This window comes from Trachemys scripta, chromosome 7 (assembly GCF_013100865.1).
Source record: "Trachemys scripta elegans isolate TJP31775 chromosome 7, CAS_Tse_1.0, whole genome shotgun sequence".
Lineage (NCBI taxonomy): Eukaryota > Metazoa > Chordata > Testudines > Emydidae > Trachemys > Trachemys scripta.
In genome coordinates, this window is record NC_048304.1 from 54338485 (window position 1) to 54359451 (window position 20967).

At 44.8% G+C, this 20967-nt stretch overlaps 1 protein-coding gene across 1 annotated transcript; it reads left to right on the forward strand.

Moving 5' to 3' along the window:
* Positions 1–4711: 4711 nt before the first annotated feature.
* Positions 4712–20671, forward strand: LOC117880924 (protein transport protein Sec24C-like). Its single transcript, XM_034777526.1, has 13 exons — positions 4712–4943; positions 5366–5557; positions 6660–6753; positions 7777–7893; positions 8326–8496; positions 9722–9818; positions 10120–10265; positions 11228–11366; positions 12296–12414; positions 13175–13354; positions 14176–14367; positions 15588–15677; positions 18348–20671. The coding sequence occupies exons 1-13, from the start codon at positions 4855–4857 to the stop codon at positions 18486–18488; spliced, it is 1767 nt and encodes a 588-aa protein (XP_034633417.1). The 5' UTR covers positions 4712–4854; the 3' UTR covers positions 18489–20671.
* The last annotated feature ends 296 nt before the right edge of the window (positions 20672–20967 follow it).

Genomic DNA, 20967 nt, shown 5'->3' on the forward strand with positions numbered 1-20967 from the left:
AAATGATAATCACAACGGATGCTTCTACTGGGATGGGGTGCCTGCTTAGGCAACCTCACAGTATAGATAAGATGGTCTCCTTCTAAATCAACACTCCACATCAATGTACTTGAACCGCTCGCAGTTTGCAATGCCTGTCCACATTTCATGACTCTGATCAAAAACAGAAACATACAGATTGTGATGGACAATGTGGCCTGCATGTTCCACATAAGCAAACAGGGAGGAACCGAGGTCACAATCCCTATGTATGGAGGCCATAAAGCTCTGACTATGGTGCATCCAACACAGCATCACCATATCAGCCACTTACCTCCTGGGGTCTCAAAAGGTCACAGCTGACACATTAAGTCGAAGGTTCTCGAACGATCAGTAGTGGGAAACCAACACCTGTGTGATCCAGAGCATTTTTCAACTATGGTTGCTAGACTTATTTGCCACAAAACAGAACACCAAATGCCCAAATTTTTGCTACAGAGCGGGTCTGGGGCCAGGATCCAGAGGCGGTGCATTTTTCATCCTATGGGATACATCCTTCCTGTATGCTATCCCTCCTACCCCATTGCTGTCCAGGGTCTTGCATAAGATCAGGATCGATTAAGCCAAAATCATTCTGATAGTACCCGCATGGCCCAGGCAAACCTAGTATCCATACTGCAACAGATGTCATCGTGCCCCAACGTCTTCTCCTGCTTCTTCCAAATCTCCTTTCTCAGGAAGCGGGTCAGACTCTGCATCCAAACTTGGAGTCGATCTATCTCAGAGCCTGGCTCCTCAGTGGTTCCAAGGCGAGGAGATAACTTGTTCTGAGGATGTTGAAGATCTCTTGCTAAACAGACAGCCCACTACATGAGTTATGTACCTCCATAAATGAAAGAGATTCCACACGAGGTGCCTAAACAAATAAATTGATGCCATCACCTCTACCATATCATTGGTCCTGGACTATATGTTTTACCTTAAGAAATCTGGCCTTTTAATTAGTTCAATACGAGCACATCTGGCTGGCATTACAACATTCTATGACAAAGTGGACAGTGTTTCAGCCTTTGCTCACCCAATTACCAAAAGATTTCTCCAGGGAGTATGCAACCTCTATCCAGATCCCAGAGTGCCAGCGCCCCTATGGGACCTCATCTTAATGATTTGATTCCTCACAACTGCCCTATTCGAACGTTTGGCTATGTGTTCTCTATTACACCTTTCCATGAAAGTGGCCTTTCTAGTTGCCATCATGTCTGCGAGATGTGTGGGAGAAATGTTCCAAAGGTAAACCCATATCTAATCAGAGACTTTCCAGATGGATTTCAGATTGCATCCAGCTCTGTTACCAGCAATATGACCTACAACCCCCCTCACGGGTTAGAACACACTCCACAAGATCTGTAGCCAAATCGATAGCCATCCTGAACAACATGCCTATTACCGACATATGCAGCTTGGACATCACCTCACACATTCAAACAACACTATGTTATTGATCAGGTCTCAGCATCTGACACGCGGCTGGGACACATCTATTCAGAATGTCTATTCAGAACTAACTCCAAATCCCTCCTGCCACCAAGGGGCACTGCTATACAGTCACCTAAAGCAGATCACCCACAGGGACATCACTCGAAGAAGAGAGGGTTACTCATCTTGTGCAGTGAATGAGGTTCTTTGAGATGTGTCCCTGTGTGGATGGTCCACTACCCTCTCTTCTCCCCTCTACTTCGGAGTTATCAATACTCTGGTAGAGAAGGAACTGAGATGGGGGAAGCAACACACCACTAATGAACTGCCAACACAGGCGTGAGACACGGAGAGCGCATGTGCGGCCTAACCAGGTACTGCTGTTGAAATTCTCCGACTAGAGGTACAGGGCACACAATCACCTGAAGTGGAGCACCCACAAGGAGAGACAGCTCGAAGAATCTCAGTTACTGCACAAGGTGAGTAACCCTCTCCTCTAGATAAATGGAGTGTGTGATGCAGAACTCCCACAGTCAGATTGCCTCCTGACATAGAGGGGAAGAATGCGCTCCGCCCTGGCAGTTGATGTAGTACATGGCAGTTGTATTGTCCGTGAGAACCGAAACAACCTTGTCTGTAATGTGGGGCAGGAACTCTTGGCGGGCTAGGTGGACTGCCCCCAAATTCCCTGATCTTGATATGAAGAGACCTCTTAGTGGGACCATAGGCCTTGAGTCCTGAGGCACCCTAGGGGTGCTCTCCAACCCAGCGCTGAGGCGTCACCGACGGTTGGGGCCTTGAAAGGTACTCCTTCACAGACACTGCATTGGTTCCACTAACAAGTCAACGAATCAAGGCTCTGGGGTGGGACGGGTGAGTACCATGTCCAGATGATGTCACAAAGGTGAATATACAGTGGACAGCCAGTCCTCACATGTTGCACCACATATGTGCATGATGCCATATGACCCAGGAGGCTCAAGCACATCCAGACTGTGGTGACCAGATGTGTCTGAAGGGAAAACGATCCTCCAGAAGTAAGGCCTTTCCTGTACGGAGTTGAGAACCACCCCTATGCACTCTATCCTTTGTACAGGTATAAGGGTGGATTTCTGATCATTCATTAGTAGACCTAAGGCCAGGAAAGTCGTTCGGATGAAATGGATGTCTGATTCCACCTGAGCTGTGGACCGGCCTTAGATTAGCCAGTCGTTGAGATACGGGAATATGTGAACTCCCTTTCTCCTGAGGAAAACTGCTACTGCTACTACTACCATATATTTGGAGAAGACCTGTGGGGCGGCTGACAGGTGTGGCAAAGTACCTTCTTCTCCTCAGCAGGCTCAGTCCTTTTTAGCCTTGGAGACACAGGCTTGGGCAAAGCAAATCCTTGTAGGTAGCACAGGGTCTGGCTATTCCTTCCCTCAGTCAGTCCCTTGTGCTTGTTTATCTTCCCTTCTGGGGATAGAGTGCGGCCTTCCTTGCAGGAAAGGTTCAGAGCCTTGCTGCTCCTAGCTTACTGGCAGCTTCCCTGCGTCTCTCATTCTCTCTCGCCCCGCCCCCTTCCACGCCGGGGAGGGTTTAAAAAGGTCCCAAGCAGTTGGAGCCAGCTGAACCTAATTAGTTCCCTGGTAACCCCTTGCCCAGCTGAACCTTATTTCCCCTTGGTTTTCTCACCTCAGTGGCTTGGGAGAGGTCTTTTTAACCCCCTGGGACTGATTACTACCCCCCCTTTTGTAGCTGTTTGTCCTGGGTTTGCCACACAGACCAAATGGGAGAACCATGAAATGATAATGAGTCTGGTTCATGACAAATCTTAGGACCCTTCTGTGTCCTTGGAAAATAGATATGTAGAAGTGTATGTCCTTTTTAGGTCAAGGGTAGCATACCAATCCCCTGGATTCTGCAAAGGAATGATGGAGACCATGTGGAACTTCTAGCTCTTGATAGTGGTCGAGATGATGCAGGTCTAGGATTGGTCTGAGTGCTCCCCTTGGCTTTCAGAATTAGCAAGTAACAGCAATAAAACTCCTTTCCTCTTAGATGGTGCAGAACCTCTTCCAAGCTCCCACCTAAAGGAGGGATTGGACTTCTTGTTCCAACAGTTGCTTGTGAGAAGGGTCCCTGAAGAGGGACAGGGAGGAGAGCAGGGTGGATAAAAATTGGAGGCTTAGACCACAACAGTCTGAGATAATGTGGGTCCAGGCGTTGAGGAAGCGGGAGAGTCGGTTAGAAAACAAAGGGGTAACTGGATCAAAAACTGAGGGGACTGAGATGTCTTCCTCAAGCATCTCATCAAAATGAGTGCTTTGAGCTGCCCAAGTGGCAGGGGAAGATTGCCGGCCTGAGGAGGAGGCTGGGAGAAGGGGCCTACGCCTGTACCCTTTGTTCTTCCTTCTCCACTGATCTTGCAAGGCAGGCTGCGCAAAATAGTGTCCAGTCTGTGGAGACCTGTAGTGTTTTCTGGATGCTACCGGCAAATACAGACTCAGATTTTAGGGTCGCCTTAGAGTCCTTAAGTCCGGGGAGTTTGGTGTCTATTTGCTATAAAAAGAGCAAGGGCCCTTCAAATGGGAGGTCCTGGAGGGTTTGCTGTACCTCCTGAGGAAACCCTGAAGACTATAACCATGAGCTTCTTTGCATTAGAACAGCTGTGGCCATCGATCTGGATGCAGAATCAGTGGTATCCAAGGCTGCCTTCAGGGAGGCCTTAGCTACTTTCTTCCCTTCTTCCACTAGTGAAGAGAACTACTGTCTGCCCTCTTGGGGGAGCATGTCCTTAAATTTTTGCATCTCCCACATGTTAAAATCATAGCGACCTAGCAATGCTTGCTGGTATGCTATTCAAAGTTGTAGCTCACCCGTCCAATAGACATTTCAGCCAAACAAGCCCAGCTTTCGGAGTCCTTTGTCTTGGATGTGGGCCCTGCTTGACCTTGACAGGCCCTCACGTTGATGGCCGCCACCACTAGAGACCCTGAAGGAGGGTGTGAAAACAGAAATTCATACCCCTTGGCTGATATGAAGTATTTGCGCTCTGTCCTTTTGGCCATAGGAGGGGAGCGATATGAAGTACTGTATTTTCTGGCGTATAAGACTACTTTTTAACCCAGGAAAATCTTCTCAAAAGTCNGGGTCGTCTTATACGCCCAGTCGTCTTATACGCCGGAAAATACGGTACTTAAATTAATTGGGTGGGAGTGGAGAAGCAAATTAAATGCCAGTATCTTAGTTTCTGCTCTTAACTGATTACTAAATAGAAGTCATTGGTGTTTTGATGGCATTACTTTGTCTGGGTAGCAGAGCCTTTGTATGATCTCTTCTTAAGCATGGTGTAATGTTTTTCTTTCCCTCTTCCCACAGAATAACAAGTTTCCCAATCCACCTGCTTTCATTTTCATGATTGATGTGTCTTACAATGCTGTAAAGAGTGGCTTGGTGAGGCTGATCTGTGAAGAGTTGAAGTCACTCCTGGATTACCTGCCCAGGTAACTAGCTCCTTTGTTCTGTACTGTCGCAGCCAGCAACTGCAGCAAAGCTGCTACCCCTCTATGCCTTTGCAGAGGGGACACTCCCTTTAGAATGCTTTTACTGCTGGTGAAAAGTGAAGGTTGACAGCATGCATGAGCCTGGCAAGTAGCACTGCAAGCCTACATACCCTGGCCCAGCAGTGTGACTCAGCTCTGTCCTGAAGGGATGGCATTGAGACTGGCCACCTTCATGGCTCATTCAGTCTGTGCCCAGCAAAGGAGCTGTGCCCAACTTAGTACCAGTTGTGGTTACCTATCCACTAGGAACGATGGTACAGTTACCCGTTCTCTAGTCCTGGTTTGTTCTATTTGATTCAGCATATTGCAGCAGTTGTGCTTTCAATGACCCCTGTGATGCAGTAAGTGTCTTTATTTTACAGGGAAGGCAACATGGAAGAGTCAGCCATTCGGGTGGGCTTCGTCACTTACAACAAAGTGTTGCACTTCTATAATGTGAAGAGCTCATTGGCACAGCCGCAAATGATGGTTGTGTCGGACGTAGCTGATATGTTTGTGCCGCTGCTTGATGGCTTCCTGGTGAACGTGAATGAGTCCAGGACAGTTATTGTCAGGTAACAGGAACTGGGGTAGAAATGTGCAGTAAATGGCTTGTCAAAGGGACCCATACTGTGTCGAAATAGGATCCAACTCTGATAATGCCCAGTTGTACAATGCTTGGCTATAGTATTTGAATCATACATTTAATAGTGTTTAGGTATAACTTTAATGTTAAGTATGCCCACAATGGAGCTGGCAAAGAACAGGGAAGTGCACTATGATTGGGGGTATCCTTATGTTGCCAGGATGCTGCAACTCTAATAGCCTCCACAAAGTTTTATATGCACCAGTTTGTTAGAAAATGCTAAAAGACAATAACCAGAACATGATATGCTAGCAACTGATGCACACCTTGGAATACAGCTGTATTTCACTTCATTGTCGGGGTTGTCTGAGCTTGCTCAACTAGAACTGTGACTGAACTGGCAGGAGGCTGCAAAATGGGACCTTAAGAGAAAGGCTTCTTTAGACAAGAATCTGTTAGACTGTCACTGAGAGCAGGAGATCATAACGGAATTCACAAAGTCAGTTTATCTGAGGTTACTGCTTAGTAGCCGAGAGTTGAGGTGACTGCTGACTAAATTGATTCTGTGGGGAAAAATGAGTGAGTGGCTTACGTAAAACTAATAAGCATATTAAGCTTTGAGTACTTAACAGGTGATGTTTGGCCGACTGAGTGAGACCGGGACTTATTCTTATTACCCAGAAATTTAGAAAGCAGCACAGTGAAGCAACTGAAGGGGAATGAACAGAAGACAGTAGAACTTTTAAGTTAGAAACTAGAGTTTGCTTACTGTCTTGCATGTGATGTTCCTGAGGGACAAAGAATAGGAAGCTCAGATCATAACTTCGAAGGAGAAGAGGAAGTTATTAGAAGAAGCATTAGTTGGGGCCTTAGAATGTGCACTGAGGAGGCAAATGCAGGCAGAGGAAGTGGATGGAGAGATGACTAAAGGTCAGTTTAAGAAACTCAATAGCATGCAGGTTAGAGAAGGATTAGTCATGTTAATAATCACTATTTACAATGCACCTCAGTCCCAGAGGTCACCAGCTATGGATTTAGAAGGTGAGCTTTGAATCCCTTTTGATGATCTCCTTTTCCCTCTTTCCTGGCAGTTTGCTGGACCAGATCCCGGAAATGTTTGCAGACACAAGAGAAACAGAAACTGTCTTTGCCCCAGTGATTCAGGCAGGAATGGAGGCACTGAAGGTTTGTTGACATGCTGTTGTGGGGAGTGGCTTAATTCTGCTAAAGGTTCTGTTTTTACAGCAGAAGCACCTTTGTTTAGGGAATCTAAGTGCTGTTCATAAACAAAGTTGTTGTTCCCCTCAGGTGTGTGTGCAATTGGTAGGGAATGCTTAACCCATCAATGAAATGCAGCCACCTGTGTGGTTCAAGTTAGCAGCTCTTTAACCTGCTCAATTAATTGTTTAGGATAGAAAGTGAAGAATACCCTATGCAACTGAAACTGCACAGGACTTTAACTGTAGTTTAGAATAATTGCCTGAGATGAAAATTGGTCAGGTCCCTGGGGTTGATATGCACATTGTTACAAAAAGTGCCATGGGAACTTGTAAATGGTTTAGGACCTTGGTTTTATGTCTCCTCTGAAAGATTGCTCTGGCAGTTGCATTAGTTCTGATTCAGAGAGGACACCACCACTAATTTGCCAACATCACTTTTGCAAAGCTCCTAGACCATTTCTAAAGATTTCCCATCCCAATACCTGACCCAGCTCAAACCTGTATGTGTTGATCCATTGGCTAATCATGTGAGAATTCCCTAGAAGACACTGCTACCTGTTCAAGAGAATTGTTATCCATATTCACTTACACTGAGAGGAAAAGCAAAGACAAGCCATTCGGTATCCCACTCATGAGGTATCTAAGGACTGGGGGATCTACCTGCTGGCAGTTGAGCCATTAAAAAGATACTTTAGGCATGGGATAGTGTTTTAAAAATAATAAGCTGAGGAAGCTGTTTCCAAAATCCACTGCATTCCCTATAACTGTACTTCTGTTTCACCCACAAAACATGGGAGCTATTAATCTCAGACAGGTAGGCTCGTCAACTACTTGGTCACATCAGTGAAGGATTAAGTACCTAACTAGTATAGAGGAACCAGTGATTAATATAGGCTTTTAATGTAGTCCCAGAGATATTCTTCTTGAGAAATCCACTGTTCCTCATCAGCTCTTTCTCACCTAAGCAATTTCATCCCCTCCCCTGTAGGCTGCAGAGTGTGCTGGCAAGCTCTTCATCTTTCACACCTCACTGCCCATTGCAGAGGCTCCAGGGAAGCTGAAGAACAGAGATGACAGGAAGCTAATCAACACAGATAAGGAAAAGGTAACAATTGATGTACTGCTTAGAAGAGAGTTTGTATTGCTCTGGGGTAACCTAGAAGGAATCAAGAAGAGATGTAAAGTCTCCATAGTAGCTAACTGAAAATCTTCTATCTAATGGCTATTCCCCTTGGGTAGCCATCTGGAACTGAGTATGTGTTAACTATAAGGACAGAAAACGCTTCTGTGTCGGGGACAAGAGTGGGTAGTATTAGAATTCAGAAACCAAGGAGGGGGGAGAATAATTGTATAACTAAGAAGTTCTGCACCATCAGAAGGTTTACACCTAGTACCTATTTAATCCTAGGTGGAAAGGTGCCTCACATATCCTAATACGCTGAAGAAATATGTATGTTGTCTGTAGCAGTTACACTGGTCTCATGTTCCCTTTTTTTCCACTCCCTTTCCATCTCTGTACTCCATCTGTCCTCCATAGACTTTGTTTCAGCCTCAGACGAGCTTCTACAGCAACTTGGCCAAGGACTGTGTGGCCCAGGGCTGCTGTGTAGATCTGTTCCTTTTTCCAAACCAGTATTTGGATGTGGCGACACTGGGGGTGGTTCCTTACCAGACAGGTGGCACCATTTATAAATACGCCTATTTCCAGGTAAGTGCTTTCTTGGGTCAGGCTAGCACCTGTTCTATACAGGTGAACAAAACCCATCACTTAGTTGCCTGTTTTCTTTCATGGGATATGGGCCATCAGTGAGGATCTTAGTTTATACTTGAAACTCAAGATTATAACTTACGTGCTTTTATTTGCTTTATATTTCTGACTTATTTGTACCAAGGGCAAAAAATGAACCTGTGCTATATAGTTTAACAATAAGAAAAGGCTAATGAAAAGTGAAGAGCATTATCAGCCCTATAACAGTCATCCCAATGTATTACCTACAGGGCAGAATCTCCCAGCAGTGCTGGCTACATAGAGACACTTAGCATTCCAACTTGTGCTAGTTCAGGTATCTTCCTTAACTTACCAGATGGAGAAAGCTTTGCTTTTAAGTTAAAACATCAGAATGCTCTGTAGTTAAGATGAGCGGTGAAGTTTCTGCATCATGAAAATGTACGTCTAAGGCTTACTTCCGAGGTTAAATTAGGCTTCATTCATAATAGATGTTCATTCCAAATGGATGTAATGTTTGTGGGAGAGAGAGGGAGAATCTGGAAGGCAAACTGCACAGGAGGTATAGGGAACAAGTTCATATTCTTCAGGCAGCTCTCAAGGAAGAGGGAAACTGCAGAGGGTTTTAGCAGGTCTCCAAATAGACACTTAATGGCTTCTTTTGTCAAGATCAGCTGGATCAAATGTTGTTCTCTGAAATGAGTGTTGTATACAATGTCTCAGGCTTCACATCATGAAACTTGTCTGTAGTTGGGCCTAAATCTGCCATGTCCTGAAAATCTCATATTACATAATATCAGGGTTCAGCACTTCAGAAACTGACTGTAATCCTCTATATGTGTGTACAGTGGCCAGAGATTTCTATTTCCATCACAACGGATTGCAGAAACTCTTAGCCAGAGTTCTGCTCCTCTCACCTAGTGTAGATATCCCCAATGGTGTTCTGTGGTAAAGGTTTTCTGAATCCCTCTCACTAGCAGTCATTGGTGCAGTGGTCTCCAGCAGTTTGTACGGAGCAGGATTCCCTACCTTGAAAGAAGTGGCTCCTAGGGCATTTTGGGGAATGGGATGTTGAGATCTGAGAGAAGGCTCTTTGGGGGGAGGGAAGAGAGGATTTGAGATACCTTTGGTCTGTGTGTGTTGAGGCCTGAAGGGCAACTCAGGCCTGACACACCAAAAAAATCTGACTTGGAGCTTTGTGTTCTAGCTGGAGACAGACCAAGAACGGTTCCTGAATGACTTGCGCAAAGATGTCCAAAAGGAAGTGGGATTTGATGCTGTGATGAGGGTGCGCACAAGCACGGGTGGGTATTTGCATTGCCTAGACTTAATAAATTGGCCAGTAAACATGTAGGGAGTGGGAAGGGTCATAAACACACAAAGCCTGGAACATACCGAGGTTAGGCTGCGGACTCTGCCCTTGTAAAGCTCTAAAATCCATGGGATTATGGCAAAACTGAATGAAAAGCTGAAGCAAGAGATCTCAATGTAACTTAGTGTCCCTGATAGACAAGGTCTGCCGCACCTTCCCAAATGCTGCCTGCTAGACTACTCTGCTATAAAATGTGGCTTGTTCACCTTTGAGTGTCCTTTTCTTCCTTTCAGGTATTCGAGCAACGGACTTCTTTGGAGCTTTCTACATGAGCAACACGACGGATGTGGAACTGGCGGGTCTGGACTGTGATAAAACCATCACAGTGGAATTCAGACATGATGACAAACTGAGTGAAGATAGTGGGGCACTTCTTCAGGTGAGGCAGAAGATAGTCTGCAGGGAAGGGAGTGGGTGAGAACTTTCAAACTAAAAAATGTTATCGCACGCTACCAGAGCTTCTCCAGATGGAGATACAGGACCATTGATCTTTGGAGTTGACAGCATCCACCTGTGTAACTTGCTATAAGGTTCCCTCTTTTGGAATTAAAATCACTTTCTCAGCTGTTCATACACTGGGTTATATGTCTGCATTGCTGAGGGGTTCTGCTAGATTCCTTACTTGACTGAGGCGCCCTCCAGCTTGAATGCTGATGGCCTATTGAAAGAACAAGTCTTCCATCCTCCCTCATTGGCTCGTGGTGAAACTTTCACAATCATTTCCTTTCCTCTCTGCCCAAGTCACACAACTAGATGTGGGTCCTTCTCCCATTCCACCTCCTCTTCAAAGCCCTCCAGGCAGTTCATTTTCCAAGACTCTCTAAGCCAGTCTTCCCTACAGAGACATTTTCCCCATATGTGGAACTATAAAGAAGCTCAGTCTCTTTCTGTTTATTGCCTCCTATCCCCTATTCTGTGTCTATATGCTCTTGGCTTTGATTGTAAATCCTTTAAAACTAGAACAGTATCATCCTAATTGTCTGTCCAGCTATCCAAGCCTTGTTTGGAATAGTGGAAGTTCACACATGGGAGGGACTTGATAGTGTTAAATGCCTTCTAATGCACCATATGAAGGCTTTTCTATAGGAAGGAAGAGGCACAGTGTGTTGGTTGAAAAACCACTAGCTTTTCAACAAAGGGAATGATGGACAGTTAGCTCTGGGGTACAGCAGGCCAAACCCTAAATCACCTCCCCTTTCTCAGGCTCAGGTAGCTAACCTGAGGTTACACTCCAGATCAAAGGGTCGGATGTTAACAAAATGGGATGTGCTGATTTGCTTACTGTAGCAGGACTGAGTTCTATTTAACTGTTCTGTCATTCTGTACATGTCTCTTTTATAGTGTGCTCTGTTGTACACAAACTGCGCAGGACAGCGACGACTCCGCATTCACAACCTCTCCCTGAACTGTTGCACGCAACTTGCTGACCTCTACCGGAATTGCGAGACAGACACACTCATCAATTTCTTGGCTAAGTTTGGTAAGAGACTGTCTTGGAGACAGTGCTAGTCTTACTATTATTTTATAGTTCTCTTTCACAGCTAGTGGCACTTGTTTTTTACTTTCTTCCACCAAAGACTAGACAGTTGGTGGTTGGAGTTTTCATCCTTGTGTTCCTACAGTCTTTTCCCTCCCACGGATAGCTGTGATCATAGTACTCTTTGTCTGGACTGAGGGGCAGACAGAAGGCACAGCCTTGCTGCCTGTTGAGTCAGATGCCAAGACTGGTCGGTGGACTGGCTGAACAAAAGGAGGCATGTGTATGTGTGTAGCTATTGCCACCTGCATATGTCCACTCCTGGAACCAAAGCGCTTTTCCCCCTTTAATGTTCCTGAGTTCCTCTGCTCCAGGCATGGAAAAACACAAAGTTGCTCCCACACCGACATCACAGTAGTTAAACCGATGAACATCCTCATAGTGCCAAACCAGTGTATATTAAAAGTATACGAATTAAATAGGGTTTAGGGAACTGCAGAAGTCATCTGTGCTCTCCTCTCCAAGAGGAAGAGAGGGTCACTTGCATTCCACAGTGACCCCTCCTGTCCCCTTAGGGAATGGCATTGCCAGGCTCTACAAGGAGTCTCACCAGTTGTCCTTGCCCAGAAGTGTGGCTGGCCTTGCTGCAGGGCCTTGAAGGTGTGTGTGGGGTGGGGGAGATGGAGAGTATGCATTCAAACAAGGTAAATGGGGATTGTTTGAGTTTCCGGTAGGAATGTGTAGACTCTTTCCCACAAGGGAAAAAAATGAAGTATAACTAATTCTATAATGTAAACCATCTGAGGTTGCTCTAGGTTTCTACACATGGCTACAGTAAAGATTTTAGATCACTTTATAAGTTAAATCATTATTAATGACAACATTTAACATCCCTGCTGATTTTTTTTTTTCTTTCGTGCCTTCCTGTGCAGCGTATCGTGGGGTTCTGAATAATCCAGTCAAGACAGTGCGAGACACGCTGATCAACCAGTGCGCACAGATTCTGGCATGTTACCGAAAAAACTGCGCTAGCCCCTCTTCTGCTGGCCAGGTGACTGCTTGTGGTTCGGTTTGGATGGCAGCTTTTGGAGGTTCAGCTTGAGAAGGGAACTCCTCCCATCCCATTTAATCTGAGTGGAGTGCTTTATTTAGCAGCTGGGGGCAGAAATATAACCAGATAGCTTGGAAGAGAAGCTCTGCTCAGAGCGACTTCTCAGGTAGACTTTCCTGACATTGAGGCACACCAGTCACCATCTCCTCAGGAGAAACTTATAATATCACGTGCCCTGTGATTCTTAGGAGCCGGTACCTTACATGATACTTGACCTCTTAAATAGAGACCTCCATAGCCGGGAATCCCATTCCTTAGATACTAGGTTTCTTTGAATGCACAACACTTCAGTATGTTAAAGTTTAATCATGGATCTTTTAAATGTTTTGGGTGGAGCCTCTTCAGATTTATTCCAGTGTTGGGCAAGCTTCCTTTGTATGGCTCTGCTACTACAGTATTTCTCAAGCACTATTATGATGCAAGAGAACCACAGGGTGAGTGTCTGAATCTCAGCATCAGATATCTTAAAGAACTAAGGATGCCATAATGAACCAAAGTGTGTTCCTGTCTGAATGAACTACACAGTGTGAAAACTAATAGGCTCCAGAATGCTAAGGAATTGTAACTGTGATCCATTGCGATTTCCTTTCTAAGTTTCCCCCTCTCTCTTTTTTTGTGGTCATTGAAATTACCTGCTGTCTCATTCAGTGAGATGGCTGATTAACTTCTATCTCTTTATTCCCCATCTTGCCATTTGTAGCTGATCCTCCCTGAATGCATGAAGTTGCTTCCTGTGTACTTGAACTGTGTGTTGAAGAGTGATGTCCTGCAGCCTGGGGCAGAAGTCACCACTGATGACCGCGCCTACATCCGCCAGTTAGTCAGCTCCATGGATGTAGCAGAAACAAACGTTTTCTTTTACCCCAGGCTTTTGCCTCTGGTAAGTACTTTTGTTCCAAGTACATTTGAGCCTTGTTACACACCATGAGTAGTCTTCATTCCAGAGACTTCACCTCTTCCCCGCCCCCCCCCGTCCCCTGCCCCAGAAGAGTAACATTTCCTTGTGAGATGTAAGAGCTCGATGGGAGAGGAGTTGAGATGTGCCATCCAGCAGGTACCTTTTTAATACCATAAATTTTATGTTTATTACCACACACTGTGGATTTGACAAGGTTTTTAATCCTCCTCCTACCCGGTGGGAATGGGTGAGCAGGGTCCTATGTGCTCTTTTGCAGCCTGGAAAATCCTCTTTTGCATCCTTGTAATCCTACATGACAACCACAATCCTTCCAGCCTAGGAGGATGAATTGGGATTTTTCTGATGCTGCTCCTTAATTAAATGGGAAGACACCTGAAATAACACTAGCTGCAGAATGCACTCCCACCGCAGGGGTCAGTATTGAGATTGCGGAGTATTGCTGCTAGGGCCATGAGGCCCATCTGTTCTCGTTAGCAGTAAATCGTCTCTAGTTTATTTCACAGCATACTCAACAGGAACGATGTTATAGCTAATAGTGCAATTCATTCCCAATTGGTGCAGCATTGCAGATTGGTACATGATTTGATGTCCTTTTTTTAGAAGAAGGAAATGTATGAGCAGCTACCTTATGAGTCAGAGAAACTTAGGGCAGAAATTGGTGTGGCTCGTAAGACTTAGGGGCATCCATGTAGTCCTTGCTCTGTAACATTTGTAATTCCCAGCTAAACATTATTAAGTAAGAATGTCTAACGAGGGGCTCAATTAATTTAATATTTGAACAGACCAAAGTAGATGTTGACAGCGACACCTTGCCAGCGGCAATCCGGAACTCTGAAGAGCGACTCTCCAAGGGCGACATGTACCTGCTAGAGAATGGACTGAACATCTTTGTGTGGGTAGGAGTGAATGTTCAGCAGGGCCTGATCCAAAACCTCTTTGGAGTATCATCCTTCAACCACATCAGCAGCACTCTGGTGAGCTGGATAGGGTGGAGCAGGCTAGGGGGAGGATGTGTGCAGGACTCGCAATAATTGGAGCAATGAGCATCCAACTCAGAAGGTTGTCATCCTAAAATCTCATTGAGTAGTTTCATTGTAGCCCATAGGAAAGAATGTTTTATCCATTTGATTTAGCTGGCATGAACATCAACTTCAGAACTCTCTACTTATATCCCTGTTCACGAAAGCAAGTTTGGAAAAGCTGGCTAAAGCCTAGCATGGGGCCACATTGTCCCCTTGCTGCCACATGCATGAGACTGTGAGAGATGGTGTTTTTTATTTAGAAATCTTAAGAGTCTTTTGCAGAGATTCTCCCATCTCCCACCGCATCCCTTGAGGAGTGTAGGAAGGGGCTTACTAACAGCAGGGCCTGTCCCCACACCCTCCAATCTGGCAGATCCTAGGAGGCTGTGCCAGGCCAGGGCCATCTGTATATAACTTGTACCCCTGCTTTGTTCCTTGGCTCCCTAGCAGTGAAGTTCTAGTGCCGAGGAATGTATTAGCTTTTCCTGGTGAGTTTGGGCCAAAGGAAGAACAATAAGTAGCTTGCCCACTCCTTCCCTGGACTGCACAGAGACCTCTGGAGTCTGGGGGAGACAGTGCCTCTGAGGTGGTTAGAGTTCCCTTTTAGCACAAATAGGTGGAGGTTGATCTGGACTCAGAGGAAGAACACATCCATACCTGGAGCAAGGTGGTCACAATATGGCCAATAATATGGTCATATGCTGTGTTTTAGGTGAGACCTTAAGCCCATTCCACTGTCTTTAAACCCAGGACTTTCCTTCTGGCTAACGTGTTATTCTGTTGTTTTACCTAGACGGTGACGTTAAGGACAGTTAAGAGGCTAGTTATACCTAAACTATTCACTTTGAGTTCCTTCAGTCTGATTTCTAGCCACTTGCCTAGCTGGGCAAGTTACTCTTGTAGCTTATCTGACCAAGCCATTCAATGAGGAGAGCACTGCCAGTATGTGCCAGGCAAATGGGGTAATAGTTCTGTATTTCTATCCTCTGTTGAACAATCTCGTTTTAAAAATAGTCTTTCCAATAACTTCACCTATTCCTGGCTAGCTAGTAGCTAGACTGGCCTGAAAGCGTGGACTTTTACCTGTGTGTTATGAGGAAAGCAGCAAAATTGATTATTGACACTACTGTAATTCTGTGTGTGTAATGGGGATCTGGTCTTTTACATTCCAGAGTACCTTGCCAGTCTTGGAAAACCCCTTCTCTAAGAGAGTGCGATCCATCATTGACATGTTCCAGGCACAAAGATCCCGCTACATGAAGGTAAAGAACTTGGCTCCTAGTTGTGGCTCTTTAATCTCCTTCCACTGCCTTTCCTGAGCAGGTGACACTAATCTGTAATATCAAACCCGTTCTCAGCCTTCTGTTGTTACTTGAAATTAACATGTCTGTATCATCATGCTGTTGGCAGTGAGGTTCTGTGGCATAACAGCTGTTGTTTTGCTGGAACCTTACCTTGCATTTCTGGCTCAATGCATTTACTATTAATGTTAGGCTGGGGCTCTACTTTCTTCCAGTGTCCCAAGTGGTAGTCAAATATGTAGAGCCCTGCGCGGATACAAAAATTGGCATCCATATCCAATCCATGATCAGCATAAATTGTTCTTGGATATCCATGGATTTGAAAGGCTGTACTAACAGCTCCACATGTCACTGCACAAGAGTGATGCAGGGCTGTGCCAAACCCTCATCTGCCCCCCACTTCTCCCTAGAGAATTCCCACCACCTGCTCCGCCCCATCATACCTCCTTCCCTACTCTGGGCAGGAAAGCTACAATCTTGAGCACTTATGGTGCAGCACCACCTCCCAGTGGGGAACTCGGACACCCCTCTGCAGCTGCAGCAGCTCTAACATGCTGCGCTTGGCTCACTGTGCAGGAGCACACAGTCATGCTTCCTTCTGGGAGTTGTGCAGACTGAGGAGGTAAGCTACAAGCTGGGGACTACAACTTCCAGAATGCCCAGTGAACTGTTGCCACTGCTGTGTGATCCAGAGAGCCGAACTGGAGCCTGAGGGCTGAGTGACAGCCGCTCCTTCGGGTGAGCCCTGTGCAGATACAAAATTTGTATCCGAATCCAAGCTGCAATCCACAAAAATAATCTGCGGATATCTACAGATTTTATGGGCTCTGTATATATGGCACTGGACACTAGTAGCCTGGACCGCTTTGGTGGTGGTCTAGCCATACATGAACTCTCAAATGAACATGGCTGGGACCTCATCTCCAAAACCATTATGCCTCATGGGTCAAAAGATGGAGTAAATTATTGCAATTCCCATGGAAGTAACTAGGCCGTATTTGGTAGTGATGGTATAAACTGCCCATCGGTTACATGGAGGTGAAGCAATGATTTTCCTGTGAAGCCCTGCTGCTGGAGCAGTGATAGCAGTGATGTATCAAAAGGAGGACATCACTTTTACTTCCAGCTCAGCTGTGGAACTCGGAGCCCAGAGGCACCTGGGCTGCCTTCACAGTCTTAAGGAAAAGAATTAAGAGCGGTCGTAGAAATCCTGACCTATTTTTAAGATAAAAAGTTAATAGACGCCCAGTACAGATAAGCTTGGAGGGGAAATGAAAAGGGCAAGTTAAACAGCCTCTCCCCATTAGAGAGACTGCCTGAGCCTTTACTAATGTTTGATTTCCAGTCTTGGGTTTGCTAAAATCTATATACTGTACTATTGTAAAAATAACTAGTCGCTCAGTTTAGCTTTTGTAATAGAAAGGAAGATGTGGAAGTAGCCGTTGGGTCTCAGTGCTGTTGTAAGGGCATCAGAACTCATGAGGGGCGGCAGAAGGGCCTGACTACTCCACGCAAGCCATAAGGGGGAAATTAAATAATTCATTTTAAAAGGGGGTTTATAACCTTTCCCTGTTTGTTTCTGCTCTGGCTCTAGTGGAGGCAAAACATATTGTATTACTAGGGCCCTGCGCGGATACAAATTTTTTTATCCGCATGCAATCTGCAAATATGGTCCGTGGATATCCGCTAAGTCACAGGGCTCTCGATATAAAATTTGGATCTGCGTCCATCCATGAACCACACACATGGTCCACAGATAACCGCATCCGCGGATGTGGATATCCACAGATTTGCAGGGCTCTATGTGTTACTGCTCCTCCCCCAACAAACCTTTAAAAGGCTTTCTGAAACAAGAAATACAATATTAGGAAGCCAACTGCTAGTAGCACACAGCCGTTGTACATTGAGCTAGAGATGCACTTGTCAGGTGGCTGGAGGTGCTCTGCTCTCAGCCTCCTACCTTGCACCACACCTGACCATATGCACATAGTTTGCTAATGCTGCACCCCTGCTGTTGCTTGGTGTTGTGTTAAAAAGCCCTGATGCTCAGCCTATCTGGACAACTGACTGGCTTAACATTCCATGACCACAGAAAAGGGTTTTTTTAATATTACTGTCCTCCTGTATTTTGGATATTTAGTCACTTGGGTATAACTTTTGTATTTTGATTATACAGTCCATTTCATCCACAGATCTCAAAATACTGTGTGAAGTGACTAAACATCACTGTCCCCATGTTCAGATGGGGAAACTGAAGACCAAATGTTAAGTGACTTCTTAAAGTAGCCAACCTGGAAATGGAACTCTGGTCTCCTGAACTTCCAGTCCTGTGCTCTGTTCACTGGACCACTGATTAAGAGTAGAATTCCTCTGCTTTACTGGTCATCTAGCCAAAACTGGAATTTCTAGAACCCCTTTAATGTACAGGCAACCCTGGACACTCTAATACTTCCAAGCTTGCTTGAGGTTTAACCTTAGTCACAGAAATTAAGATGTTCTGAGTAGGTGGCTTCAGTGATTTCTTGTTCTGGAGTTCTTAGTTGCTCAACCTTCTTATCTCACTTAGATGTTTTCTTATGTACCAAAATCACTAGCTGATGCTTATTCAAATCTTTTTTTATTTGCTTATAGCTAATAATTGTGAAGCAAGAAGATAAATTGGAGATGCTATTCAAACACTTTCTGGTGGAGGACAAGAGCATGAGTGGTGGGGCTTCATATGTGGACTTCCTCTGTCATATGCACAAGGAGATTCGGCAGCTACTGAGCTAGAGGAGGGAGTGGTGCTGGACTCCAGCAGTGACATTTCAGTCTCCACTAACCACCTGATCCATGGGCCCAGCTCCCTCAAGAAGGACAACATAGAAACCTGTACAATTCCGTAATTTTTAATACACATTGCATAAGCAGAGATTCTTTCAACCTGTCCCAGCCCCATTTGAGAGAGATGCAAAATTTCCTGGTGAGGGCAGAGAAAAGGCTTTTGAAACATGTCTTTTACCTGTCTCTAAGTTTCCTGTACTTGGCAGGAATCTACACCCCCCCACCCACCTACCCCCCCACCCCCATGCTCGCTAATCCTATTGTAATGAATGTAGTTCACTGTACATGATTCAGCATTGGGTGAAAAAGCGATAACTCTTCAAAACTACTAGTCGTTGCTGTGTGTTTGTGTGCGTGCGTGCATGCTCCAAGAGTGAAGAGGAGCCAGGAGGGGGAGGACAGGAGGCAGGCCATCCAGCCAGATGGTGGGAGTTGGAGCACTTAAGCATTTTTTTACATCTCCTTCCTAGTTTAGGGGAAAATACAACATGCAGAGCACAAACTGCAGCTTGTGCCCCTCTGGACCCAGAAGTCTTAATTTAAAAAAAAAAAAAACAACTTATCAGCTGAGCTGTGAGCCAGGGGCTAGCAGGACAAATCCTTCCCATATCTCTACATCTTTATTGTAGTAAGAGTTGCAGTGCAGAACTGTAGTAGAATAAATAATTTTTAAAAGTGAGTGAGCAACAATCAACAACTGCTGAATGGGAGAGGGGTAGAATCAGTGCCTTCTATTGGCATGAATGGCACCCTCACAACCACCTTCCCTTCCTTGGGAAGAGCAACCTCCCCTGTCTTATTTTTCTGTGTAGCATCGTCTTACCCCTTCCATGTTCTATGGCCTCTTGTCACTCACTTGTTTTGTTAAAGCCTACCTACACTGTTCTATTCATGGTGATCATACCCGCTGCCTCCCTGTTTCAGTTTAAATAGGAAATATTTTTAGCAAGGTGACATGGGCTGTAGGGAACAGGATCTGGATGGCAAGGTGGCCATTTTCTGTTCAGACTAGGCTGAATCACAGCAAATAAGCAAGGATCTGAATTTTACCAGTGCAAACTTGAGGCTGCTTTGTACCCAGAGTACAAGGAAGGGGATGCAAAAGAACAAGAATAGAGTTTAAACTGCGCTGCCTAAGGTAATACCAAGTATTTGACCTCAGTTGTTGGGAAGGTGCCACAGTGGAAAGAATATTTTCAACGCTGTATGTTTATACCCCCTGTTCTACTTACTGATCCATCTGCATAGAAAACTTTTTATAAGCCTGTTTGTTAACCTAAGATACCTCAGACAGATTAGCCCATCCACTTTGTGGCTGGCCACTCTGCCTCTCCACTCTGTAAGGATGGAAGAGAGGACTCCTGCAAAGGGGAGTGATGCGTCTAAATCAGATTCAAAATTCTAAGGGCTTGTTTATTAATTTTTGAAAAGGGGGTAATTTACTTTAACATTGGCAGAGCTCTTACAATACCCAGGATTTAGTGAGGGGGCAGCAGCAGTGAAGATGTGAGGGAGAAATAGGAGAATATGCAGAATAATGGGTGAACAGATTGGATGCAGTTAGAGGACATGTTTTAGCTGGACTTGTCTTTTCAAAATAGGATCCTTGTGCAGAAGACCTGTTTTGTTTTAAAACAAAACTTGGCTCTGTGGTTTTAGTCCCATTTACAGTGTGTGTAAATCTGTTTTTCTTCTACTGCCGCTAGTTTTGTCTTCTCTCGTATCACTACACACAGAGGGGAATATGAGAACGGTAATGAAGAAACTCCTTTAAGATGCAGTAGACAATTCTTCAGCATTTTTTGTATGTATGTGGCTTTTTTTTTTTTACCCCATACACTGCCTCCAACCAAAAATGTAGAGGGTTGTTGTTGGGGTTTTTTTTGTTGTTTTTTGTTTTTTTTTAACCGCTGAAGAGAGCTTCCCGGGAATACAATGCTCGGCAACTACAGACTTCCACAATACTAATTTCTAGTATTAATATAAGAGGGGAAAATAAGCTCATAAGTGAACCTTTCATTTTCTTCACTCTTGTTTTTTCCTAATGCATCTTTTAATTTGTAAAGAAATAAAAAAATATATTAAGATGTATTTTATGTCATTGTTAGTAAATAAATACTGCTGATTATTTTTCCAAACCCTGTATTTTGGGGGGGAGGGAGGAAGGGGAAAGACTGGGGTCTAGGTGAGTAATCACAATCCAACCTGCTGCCAATCAAATTCTGTATTTTTAATATTTCCTGTTTGGATGTGTTTAACTTTCCACCTCTTCTGAACCTTTATTTTGCTGAGAACATTCCCTTTCCGCTGAGATGGCTTGGGTTAAATTACGACTTCTTTTTGGTCTATTTCCATAACCATTCTAGTTGATATTTTGACAGTACTATTATTAGCTACAATTAGAATCTCAAGGACCCCATTTTTCTCA